The following is a 12,130-nucleotide window of genomic DNA, read 5'->3' on the forward strand; positions in this document are numbered from 1 at the left end:
CGGAATGGACAGGATTAGTTTAACATCAAAAGCTTAGTCATCTACAGCTAACTTGAGTGACTTGCTAAAAGAATATACCTCAAAGTGGATGATCTTTTTTTTTTTGGATAGACTTCTATTTCTGAAAGCACTCATCTCTTGAAGGCAGAGAATGCTAGAGCAGCTGTATTTGGAAGCAAGAGATTCTAGAGCAAACCTCAAAGAAACAGGCAAAACACAAAGCATTGTTGACCAGGTATTTATTGAGACAGTACAAAGTGGTGGCATATAAATTATTAAAAATAGAATGCTGAATTTTTATTTAGTAGGCAGGCCATCAGATTACTGCTTGTGGGTCACACCATACTATAAATGAAACTGCAAGGAAGTACATACACAATTTGAGATGAATTTTACCCAGGCAAGTACATACTGATAAATTCTGGCCTTTGGCATAGAGGGGTGAGAAGTGGCAAGTAAGTGAAATACTTGCCAGATTTTAGGAATACTGCCATTATTTAGGAATATTCTTTAAAAGGAAGAATAGCCTATTTTCATAGAGATAAGTATAGAAGGAAAATATTTAATACCCATGCTCCCATCAAAAAGCCCTTTATCCCCAAGTAGCAACAATTTTTCAACTCCTGTCTTTGTTTTGCGGGAACTATTTATGTCTCCATGCACCCAAGCAAGTTACATAAGGGAAAAAGTCCTTTTTTAAGAGTTGAAACAATTTTTACTGTCATTTGAAACAAACATGAAGACTTTTATAAATTGAAACAAAACTCTGAAATATAATGCATTTTTTTTCAGTCCTAAATATTTGGGGGGAGATGCGGTGACAATTTAGGTAGAAAGCATTAGCTTCTGAACAAGTGCCATATGAGTATCACAGCAAGTACTGGCCTTCTCTCTAGTCACAGATTTAAAAGCACAGCTTGCTCGCCACCACTCACTCTCACCTGCCTCAGCCCAGCATACACTTAGTGTGTCTGACTTTTCTCAAGGTCCTGGGGCCACTCAGGCTGCTTTAGTTGATGGGTAGATTTTCTAGATGCCTAAATTATCTGCCTGTTTTGTGGTTTTATGTATGGTATGTTCATTGAAATCGTATTCTCAGCATGACTTCTAATTTTTGTTCCTTTATTATCTTGTAAAAGTGATGAATAATATTTATACTATGAGACAGCTTTCTTTTTGCCTTTTTAGGCTGTGGAGCTTCAGTATGAGGCTGTACACAGAAAAGTCAGCATTTCTAAAAATGAAATATAATAAAGTATACAGAAAATAAAGAGGGCTCCACCCCAAAAAACCTTCCCTATTTTGTCATTTATTTCCCCTCAAATTTGGGAATCCAAAATCTCCCTAAGTGCTACATTCATAATCAGACTTGGGTTTTCATGTAAAGGCAGACAGAGTAATAATAATGTTTATTTTATAGGGCTACATAGTTTAACTTGAATCCTAAGATAGCTCTCAATGCATCTACATAGATATTAATCTGAATCACTTGTGTATAGCAGATGTGCAATATTTTAATGTATAAATCAAACTGGGTATTTACTTTTGTTTCACTGTATAAGTAAAAATAGCCCAGGTAGTTAACCATCCAGTTATCTTAGAGGAAAGTATACATTAAAGATAAATTCCACAGCGATATGTAAGAGTACATTTCAACTTGAATTCCCAATCCAGGGCAAAGAGGTGTGTATATGTCAATGAAGTATACACTACTAATCAGTTAAGTATGTAACCATTTATGTAACATTTCCTAATAATCTACTCTGAAAAAGTTAGTGGATGGTTTTGGTTTGTTTACTGCGAAGGGCCGTAACACTTTACCTTCCCAGAAACGACAAGTGAATGATCTGTTCAGTATCTTAACACATTTAACTAACAGGCTTTCTGTGATGTTTTTCAAAATAATTTTATATTAAATCCATGGTTTATGAAATTTTACAATCAAAAGTATTAAGGACATTGTTAAGGTTTCTATAAACTGAAAATACATTTTAAATGTCAAAAAGACCCACTTTAAAAACTGATACAGTAATATAGCAATGTATTTATTATGACCAAAATAAAGCCTAGATTGATCCTGTAAGCACCTGAGATATGAACTGTTCAGTACAGCTTAGTGTTTTGGGGGGAGAAAATAGAGCAAATGCAGAAAATGCCTAAGAAAACTTTTAGTTTAGCTATATCTCAACACAGCTAACTGGGCCATCTAACAAAAGCACACACACACACACACAATTCAGCGACAGAATAAAATAGCAACACACACAGTATTACACATTTCCCTCAAAACATCATCCCTGACAGACTCCAAATGAGCTGGCGGCCTCAGAGCCAAAGAACTTCGAACACTGTCTGGACATGCTGCTCTTCTTGCTAGAGAACAGTCCCTAAAGGGAAAATTGCTAAGTATCTCATAGGCTACTACTATTTATTTAATCATGAAATGCTAGGATGACTGAACCCCTTGATGTTTCAAAAGTTATGGAGTATAATAAAACTAAAACTAGTATGTGAATATCCTGTATATAAAGAGAAGGTATACTCAGAACACTGAAAAGCACTAATACTTCATGCTGCGCACATACTGGGAATATTGTTTTAGAGTAAATATGCCACAGTTTGATGGAACTAATTTCCCCCCACATATTTATAGTTTGATTTAGGGCACAGAAAACGTCTGCACATGAATTTCAATTTAAATTTACAGTGAAAATTTACCCCCCCCACACACACATAACACCCCACCCCATTTAAAGCAATCACTAACTTACCTTTTTCTTAAAAAAAAAAAAAGATAGCAATATGACTTAATACTTTTTCATCATGCAATACTTATCCTGAAATACATGTGTAGGCATTAAGAATAGCTGTGAAGTCATCACTCCTGCGGTAAACTGCAGTACAGGTGTTAACATTTCAGATCAGGGAACTGCTTGGCTGGCCTCAACCTTCCCCTTATAGTTAACTCACCACCCCCTGGGATGGGAGCTAAGTGGATTATAAAGTGTGTGTCCCCACTCCCTCCCCACAAAAAGCAAAGACGAAAATTTCCTCAAGACGTGTTAACTAAAAGAGTAATGTGTTTACAAAACACAACTGGACGTTTTCCATCATTTTGGGATAAACCAAAATAACTTTTTAAAGTTTCATTTGGAGATTTCAAAGCTGAAAGTGCATTCAGCAAATTCTAACACCTTAGATGTATATACTGTCTGTTGATGATGACACCACTTGCCTTCTGTTTGATATACAAATTTTAACACTTGGACTCAACAGGTTTTTCTTCTGGAAAAGTTCTTTGGCATTCAGGTAACATCAATACTTTGAGCACAGTCACCTGCATCACACTGGATCGACTGCTTTAATTTCTAAATGAATTAAGGTAACCCAGGGACACTGATGGCCTTGACACATAATTTAGTCTTGTCATTATTCCAGAGAATATGGAATTCACGGCTTTTTGGGGCATCATCTGACCCCATTTCTTTTTACTACAATGGTTCCTGCTACAATGTCATAGGCTGTTCGATTATGCTGAAAAAACAGCAGTGTGATGAAAGCAGGGAAAAAAGAAGCAATAGAAAAATTCTTGATCAAAGCTCGTATAGCGGACCTAAAGAAATGGAAAAAAAAAAGTTATATACCAACTACATATAGATTAGTAGACTATCAAGCTCAAAATGTATTTAAAACATTCAAAGTACAATTGAGAGTTTTAACCTTTTATATCTAAATTACTTTCAAGTAGCATTATATTGGAGAAGGAAATGGCAACCCACGCCAGTATTCTTGCCTGGAGAATCCCAGGGACGGAGGAGCCTTAGTGGGCTGCCGTCTACAGGGTCGCACAGAGTCGGACACAACTAAAGCGACTTAGCAGCAGCAGCAGCATTATATTATGATCAAACCACCTGGGCCAGTTCTAAAGACTTCATAACATAAAATTAGACTTTAGAACTTTCACGCGAAAAGCAATAATGTCTTAGAATGTGAGCTAAAAGCTTAGTATTTCCTAGTATTTTGCCAAAAGAACAGAGTAACTTCCCTTTACTTACCTTTTCTATGGTCACTCACTACTTTTAATATCTTTATTTTCTGTATGTTTTCACTGTCTTCTAAACTGAGTAGGTTTAGTACAGTACCATTTTCTACCTTCTGTGAAGAGCACCAGCATTTCAAATTACTGCTTTATCAGCTCTCTTTCTTTGCAGGGTCCTGTGGTTTATTTTTGGCTGTGCTGTGGGATCTTAGTTCCCTGACCAGGAATTCTACCTGCACCCACACCCTGCAGTGGAAGTGTGAAGTCTCAACCACTGGACCACCACAAAAGTCCCTGTCATCCTGTGATTAAGGAAAGCTTTAAAAAGCTTTCAACAGGAGCTTAGAATGGGGAATTATTCTAATTAGATTTTTGCCTTTTAGTGCACTGAACAGTTACAGAATAGCACAGCAGCTGAATGTGGGCTCTGAATCCAGACTGACTTGGTTTTAGGTTCATTTTCTACCATTAGTTGTGTCCAAACAGTGCCTGGTTTACAACGTGTTCAACAAATATTAGCCAACATTGATTCTCAGTAAAAGTAGTAGCCCAAGATTATTAGAATCACAAAAATAAGCAAATTTTGAAGATGTAAGCAAACCCCAGGCTTCTTCTAAAATCTCTTGTTTATATTTCTTTATATAACCATCTAACTGAATCATGCTGGCAGCAATTCCAGTCAGAACCTTGTTTTGCTCAGCTAATTACCATCTACTCACCTCCACAACTTCTATTATCCACTTCCATTATCCATTATTCCACTATCTGTACACTACCCTAATGGCAGAAAGTGAAGACAAACTAAAAAGCCTCTTGATGAAAGTGAAAGAGAGTGAAAAATTTGGCTTAAAGCTTAACATTCAGAAAACTAAGATCATGGCATCTGGTTCCATCACTTCATGGGAAATAGACGTGGAAACGGTGTCAGACTTTATTTTGGGGGGCTCCAAAATCACTGCAGGTGGTGACTGCAGCCATGAAATCAAAAGATGCTTACTCCTTGGAAGGAAAGTTATGACCAACCTCAGTCCAATTCAGTCGCTCAGTCATGTCCGACTCTTTGACCCCATGAATCGCAGCACGCCAGGCCTCCCTGTCCATCACCAACTCCCAGAGTTCACCCAGACTCACGTCCATTGAGTTGGTGATGCTTTCCAGCCATCTCATCCTCTGTCGTCCCCTTCTCCTGCCCTCAATCCCTCCCAGCATCAGAGTCTTTTCCAATGAGTCAACTCTTCGCATGAGGTGGCCAAAGTACTGGAGTTGCAGCTTTAGCATCACTCCTTCCAAAGAACACCCAGGACTGATCTTTAGAATGGACTGGTTTGATCTCCTTGCAGTCCAAGAGACTCTCAAGAGTCTTCTCCAACACCACAGTTCAAAAGCATCAATTCTTTGGCGCTCAGCTTTCTTCACAGTCCAACTCTCACATCCATACATGACTACCGGAAAAACCACAGCCTTGACTACCAGATCTCCTGACCGGCCTCTTGAGAAACCTATATGCAGGTCAGGAAGCAACAGAACTGGACATGGAACAACAGACTGGTTCCAAATAGGAAAAGGAATACGTCAAGGCTGTATATTGTCACCCTGCTTATTTAACATATGCAGAGTACATCATGAGAAATGCTGGGCTGGAAGAAGCACAAGCTGGAATCAAGATTGCTGGGAAAAATATCAATAACCTCAGACGACCAACCTAGATAGCATATTCAAAAGCAGGGATATTACTTTGCCAACAAAGGTCCTTCTAGTCAAGGCTATGGTTTTCCAGTGGTCATGTATGGATGTGAGAATTGGACTGTGAAGAAAGCTGAGCACTGAAGAATTGATGCTTTTGAACTGTGGTGTTGCAGAAGACTCTTGCAAGTCCTTTGGACTGCAAGGAGATCCAACCAGTCCATCCTAAAGGAGACCAGTCCTGGGTGTTCACTGGAAGGACTGATGCTGAGGCTGAAACTCCAATACTTTGGCCACCTCACACGAAGAGTTGACTCACTGGAAAAGACTCTGATGCTGGGAGGGATTGGGGGCAGGAGGAGAAGGGGATGACAGAGGATGAGATGGCTGGATGGCATCACCAACTCGATGCACATGAGTTTGGGTGAATTCTGTGAGTTGGTGATGGACAGGGAGGCCTGGCGTGCTGCAATTCATGGGGTGGCAAAGAGTCGGACATGACTGAGTGACTGAACTGACACCTTCCCCCAGCGCCAGATGCCAACAGCTAGCCATGAATACTGTGAGTATTACAACCTCTTTCACTTTAGAGCAGGAGCATGTCAAAACTCCTATTGCCTATTTAAGATGGGGGTACTGACAAGTGTTACCAGAAGGAAGCTTCAAGGCAGAATAGTAACTAAACTCCATAACTACAGATCTAGAGAATATAAACAAAGCTAGGCCTGGAGCACTGATACAGACAGCACCACACCCCAATCCTCTCATTATTGTGGCCTCCAGTTCATAAAATGCTTACCCTTGAAGATGTGTATACTGAAAAGGAGTCAATAAATGTTACTGAAAAACATTCAAACTTTGTTTTAAACTTATTAAATGTAAGCCTATTATATGCCAAGAAAAACCAACATCCTAAAAACACTTTTTTGTAAGTACCATCATTTGATAACGTTTAAGTACAGTAATTCATAAGTACGTAGTAGATTAAGAAAAGAACTTACGTTGTAATGCTAACATTTGAGGATGGAATCACTAAAACCCGACTCGGTGCAATAAGCACTGATGTATCACAGGTCACAACTCGAAGTCCTAGCAGGAACTTCCCTGGGGTAGCTCCACCTGCTCCCCAAATGCAAATTATCTAAGGAGAGAAGGATAATTGTAAAATAACTTACTGGCTCAACTATACCAATATTTTCCTGCCATATGATTCATGGTTTAACATTTTCAAGTTGGAAGAATTCCATAGAAATACTTAAAGTTTAATCTTTTAATGCATTTCTGCAGGTCTCTAACATCCTCGTACCACAAGATGTCTACTGCAGTTATTTCTCTATGAGCCATTATATTTTTTAGCAAGTTGGTTCTATGGAAAAACATTACATGTTCCACAACCAACTTAAAACATTTTTGGACAAATGACTGAAATGTATTACCAAGAAATTGTAAAATTTCTCTGCTCAGAAAACTTTAACTTGAAAAGGTACTATGTTAAAATTTAGAAAAAAAGACACCTGACAAATACAAGATTATAAATCTCTATTACAATATTTCTGTCTTGGGCTGATAATCTAAAATTATATTGTTAAATATTTGCTGAGGTCAGTAGCTTACCTCATAGAAACAAACTAATAACCTGTATATAAGTGCCACAACCATCATCTTCTGCAAGTCTTCCATTGATGTGTCTTCATCTATTTCTTCTATTATATAATGCATAGCAAACTTAGAGATATCCCTATAAAAAACAGTTTTGGGTTATAGAGAATGTGTTACCAGAGCAGTTGAACTGGTATTTTTTCATCAGTGTAAGCCATAAACTCTAATTGAAATCACAAACTAATGTTTTCTAATTATCTAGTTTCACAAAAGATTATCTTATTCAACAAATAAGTAGCAGTACCATGAGTAAGCATTGTACTAGCTCTGGGGATAAAATGGCAAGTGAATGAAGTGGGCAAAGGGTATAATAGAGAAGCACTGGGTACTTGGAAACACCTAACAGGAACACAACTTACTGGAGGCTTCGAAAAAATGACATTTAAGTTGAGATCTGAAGGGTGGAAAGAAGTTGGCCCCGCCTAAGGGAAACATGCAAGAGCGGGACTAATGAGAGGAGGACTTGGAGAGTATGATGGCAGCTACAGGCATTTCTGTGTGGCTCAAGTATTGTGTGAGGAGAGAGTGAGTAGAAAATAAAGCATTCGTGCTCAGTCATGTGTGACTCTGACCCTTCAGACTGCAGCCCGCCCGGCTCCTCTGTCCATGGGATTTTTCAGGCAAGAATACTGGAGTGGGCTGCCATGTCCTCCTCCAGGGGATCTTCCCCACCCAGGGATGGAACCCGCATGTCCTGCATTACAGGCAGATTCTTTACTGCTGAGCCATCGGGGAAGGGAGTTTAAGAAACAAGGGTATCTGTTAAAACATATGAAGACATTAAGACTTAATTTGGCAATGAGAAACTACTGAAGGATTTTAAGGCAGCAGAGTGGCAGAATCAGAATTTATGAGATTAGATGTAAGACAGGACATGGTAAACTGAGATATCGGTTAGAAGACTTGTTACAGTCCAAGCAAGTGATGATGTGACTGGGACTGCTAAGTCACTTCAGTCGTGTCCGACTCTGTGCGACCCCATAGACGGCAGCCCACCAGGCTCCCCCGTGCCTGGGATTCTCCAGGCAAGAACACTGGAGCGGGTTACCATTTCCTTCTCCAATGCGTGAAAGTGAAAAGTCAAAGTGAAGTTGCTCAGTCGTGTCCGACTCTTTGCAACCCCATGGACTGCGGCCAACCAGGCTCCTCCATCCGTGGGATTTTCCAGGCAAGAGTACTGGAGTGGGGTGCCATTGCCTTCTCCAGTGACTGGGACTAGGGAGAAGCAATAATGATGAAAACTGAAATTTTGACACAAACGAGTTGGTACTTGACTGGATGTGTAGGGACTAAGGGAGGGAGAGATATAATCATGGTAACCATTCAGGTTCCTGACAAAGGCCCTGAAATTGAACCACCAGGGTCTGAACTTAACTCTATTTTTGTAAATTTACCTTTGTAAATTCTGGGCTTAACCTTTTGTAAGTCTAAATTTCAATCTCTATAAAATGGAGGCATTAATCTCTACTTAATAGTGGTAGCAAGATTATGAATCCATACAGGGACCCCCCTTGTGTCCAGTGGAGCCCACGCTTTCCCTGGAGTCTGCCCTTTCACTGCAGGTGGTGCGGGTTACCCCACATGCTGTGTGGTGTGGCCAAAAAAAAATCCATACAAAGCCCAGCACGTAGAAAGTGCTTACCGAGTGATAACTGCTATTATGACTATTATTCTGAAAGAAAGACTATTCAAATAAATGGCTCACTTTGCAATTCATTTAGAACTTGCCTGATGTATATAGGCAGCCCCATTTGGAAATGGCATCTAGCTGATTATTAACAGTTTATGCCTTTGTCTTTAGGTACTCCGCTCTGAAAACAATTATAAGAGAAAAATTTGTACCTAGCCTAAGAAAATAGTGAATAAAATCAAAGCAGGGTTGGAGATAGCTTTTACCTACTTTTATAGGTGAAATTCTCCCCCATCTTGCAGAATTTATTGTTTCTCTCTTTTGTAGTTATTTCTTAAAACCAATAAGAAAGTAAATCTGACAAAGTTCCTATAAAGAAATTGTTGACCTTGGCAAACAAGTTATCCATACAATCACTGGCAAGCATGGAAAAAAACTTAAAACAAGACCTCTACACAGTAGATAGTAAAACCTTTCTGCAAGTGGCCTTAACTTACTTTATTCCACTCAGGTGCATAATGCTTAAGACAATGGTCGCTTTTATAAAGAAGAGAATAAAGAAATCCACCATCTCTGCCATAAATCTGTGGGCCAAGGATGGAATAACATACTCTCTGCCTGTAAATTAAAAAAAAAAAAAAAAGTTAAGAAAACTAATCGTTCCCTTGGAACCCAAGCTAGGCAATGAATGGGGAATGTAAAGTCAAGGTACAACTTACTGATAAAAAATTTTTATAACCTTGAAACAATTGACTTCAATAGGGCATGTTATTAAAACACAGCAATGCTACTTCGTAACAATTTAAAGCTATTTTTACCCCCTTAATGTTTAAAAATTATTTCACAGGTAAATTTCATTATTTAAAGTACTCAGTACATTTCACCAGGGATTCAATCGAGAACCGGGGTAATTACAAGCCTATGACAGAAACTTAAACCCTGTGCGGCTCATCTTACCCCTATTCATTTGTCTCGCTTTCTATGTATTTAACAAATTCAGTGATTAATAAGCTGCCATCCTAAATTCTGGATCAAATTCAGGCAACTAGGTCTTGTCCCATATTACCTGAATAAAATAAAAATAAACTAAAAGGTGTCAATAATTCAAAACATTCTAATATCCATACAGAAGTAAAGAGACAATACAGACAATATACAGGATTAAGCCAAGGTTCATAATTGCATTTGAATTCATGAAAATCTCTAATATCCGTCAGTTCCATTGTCGCTAATTCATAAAAGTTACCATATAAACTATAAATCCATGTCTGGATTATTACCAGCATTACCGGCCAACACCTCCCCTCCCCACAAACCGGCTTTGCCATCTGAGAATTAAGCCCTGGGTCTCACTCCAGAAAGTGGAGAGCAAGGTAACAGCAAGTGGTTTGAGGAGCAAATATTTCTTTACATTTGGAAGCGACTAGTCCGGGGAGTAAGGGAATGGATCCGGAGCGCCAGGTCTAAAGGAAGAGGAAAGTAGGGCCTCGCTGGACACCCTGGGAACTGAGACGCGGAGAAACAACGGCGAATGGCAGCAGCGGCGACAAGCGCAGGGCAGAGACTGCGGGCTCCCGCCCCCCACCTCCCACCCCAGCACGTGCCCCGAAGAGCCTCTCACCTGCCTGCCGCCCGGTGTCGCTCGGGGCTCGCGAAGCGGCTGCCGGTCCCACCCTCGTGGCCGCGGCTGCGCGGACCGGCGGCTGCAGGTGAGGGGCGCGGGCTGCCGGGCCGGCGACCGGAGCCGAGGTGGTGATGCCTGCGGACGGCCCCGGCTCGGGCCCGGCTGTCGCGGCGCTTAGGAAGTAGAAGGGGTTGTAATAGCCCAGCTGCAGGGGCGGCAGGGCGGCTGCCGGGGGAGCGGCGGCGGCTCCGGCGGCCGGGAGGTAGCTGGGCGCGGGCGGCTGGGGGCTGCAGTAGGCGGGGAAGGCGGCCAGGCCGCTGTGCCAGGTGAGGTAGCCGCAGTAGGACTGCCACAGCCACTCGTGCACCTGCCGGGAGTACTCTCGGGCGCTCAGCCGCGCCGGCTTCTCCGGCGGGGCCGCGGCCTCGGACGCCTCACAGCTTGCCGGCTCCTGCAGCCCCGCGCTGGAGCCAGAGTCGGAGCCGGAGGCCGCCTCCCCGCGATTCTCGGGCTCGCGCGGCGGCTCCGATTCCTCAGCCGCGGCCGCGAGGCCCAAGGCTGGGGGCCGGCCCAGGGCCTGGGGTTCGGCCTGCGGGCAGTCCCGGGACAGTGGGGCGGCGGCGGCGGCAGGAAGGCCTCTTAGGGAAGGAACGGACTCCTGGTTCCCTCCGCCGTCGTCCTGCCCGGGAGGGCGGCCTCTGGCTTCCTCTGGCCCCTCCGCCATCGTGGCCTCAGCGGCACCCTCGGCGGTCCTGTCACTGCGCCGTCTCCCTTCCCTACTGGCCCCTCCCCAACAGCCCGGTGGCCACCGCAGCAGCCGCAGGCGTCAACAATCCGCCACCGGAAGCGGAAACCCCGCCCCGTGGACGTCGCCGGGGGGGGCGGGGCGGAGCTAGGAGGCGGGGCGTGGGATGGTGCTTGGAGCCGCCGAGCCGGTTATGGTTATCGAGGCGCTCCCCAGCTGGGCGTCCTGGGATTATCGCTAGTTCCGCTTAACTATCACCCCTCCGCGCCCCCCACTCCCCCCCGCCCCCACACACACCTCTTGCGGATTTTAACGAAGTTGAAGGCCCCAGGCTTCTCCAGATAGTCTCACGGGTTGTAGACTCCGGCTGCTCCTGGAGGAACAGCTGATGGAGGAGTATTTCAGACAGAGGTCCGGGGGTCAGCGCTGCCTTTTCTGTTTGCAGCCGCGACAGTTTTGGTCTCTAAGCACAGGACCTGTTATTTATTTCCGCCTGCATTCATTCCAGTTAACTGGTCCCCTCACCCATTTGTACTCAAGGTGATACAAGGCATATCCTCAAAGGTTAAGAAATTAATAACCAAACTGGGACCTAGCAAGGTAGTATGGCTCAGCTGCAGCGATCTTGATTGTAAAAGAAAAGGGGTTATGTTGATTTAAGAGCTAGATTCTGTCCTTGTCCTGGAGCTAACCTGAGTCTGCAATATCTTACTTTCCACTGCTGCAGACACAACCCTACCTCAGCAAAAC

The 12,130-nt window shown here is 42.7% G+C and overlaps 1 protein-coding gene across 1 annotated transcript; it reads right to left on the reverse strand.

The window, feature by feature from the left end:
- Positions 1-222: 222 nt before the first annotated feature.
- FAM8A1 (family with sequence similarity 8 member A1) lies at positions 223-11,478 on the reverse strand. Its single transcript, XM_061398780.1, has 5 exons — positions 10,633-11,478; positions 9,509-9,629; positions 7,337-7,460; positions 6,724-6,863; positions 223-3,613 (listed from the first exon to the last, which is right to left on the reverse strand). The coding sequence occupies exons 1-5, from the start codon at positions 11,357-11,359 to the stop codon at positions 3,469-3,471; spliced, it is 1,257 nt and encodes a 418-aa protein (XP_061254764.1). The 5' UTR covers positions 11,360-11,478; the 3' UTR covers positions 223-3,468.
- Between the last annotated feature and the right edge of the window lie 652 nt (positions 11,479-12,130).

Source organism: Bos javanicus, chromosome 23 (assembly GCF_032452875.1).
Source record: "Bos javanicus breed banteng chromosome 23, ARS-OSU_banteng_1.0, whole genome shotgun sequence".
Lineage (NCBI taxonomy): Eukaryota > Metazoa > Chordata > Mammalia > Artiodactyla > Bovidae > Bos > Bos javanicus.

Excerpts from the sequence above, each read along its gene's own strand:
- FAM8A1 (XM_061398780.1), bottom strand. The coding sequence starts at position 11,359 with ATGGCGGAGGGGCCAGAGGAAGCCAGAGGCCGCCCTCCCGGGCAGGAC. Across the intron at positions 9,630-10,632 it reads CGACACCGGGCGGCAGGCAG|GCAGAGAGTATGTTATTCCA; the intron begins GTGAGAGGCTCT and ends TTTAATTTACAG. Across the intron at positions 6,864-7,336 it reads TATTAGTTTGTTTCTATGAG|ATAATTTGCATTTGGGGAGC; the intron begins GTAAGCTACTGA and ends TTCTCTCCTTAG.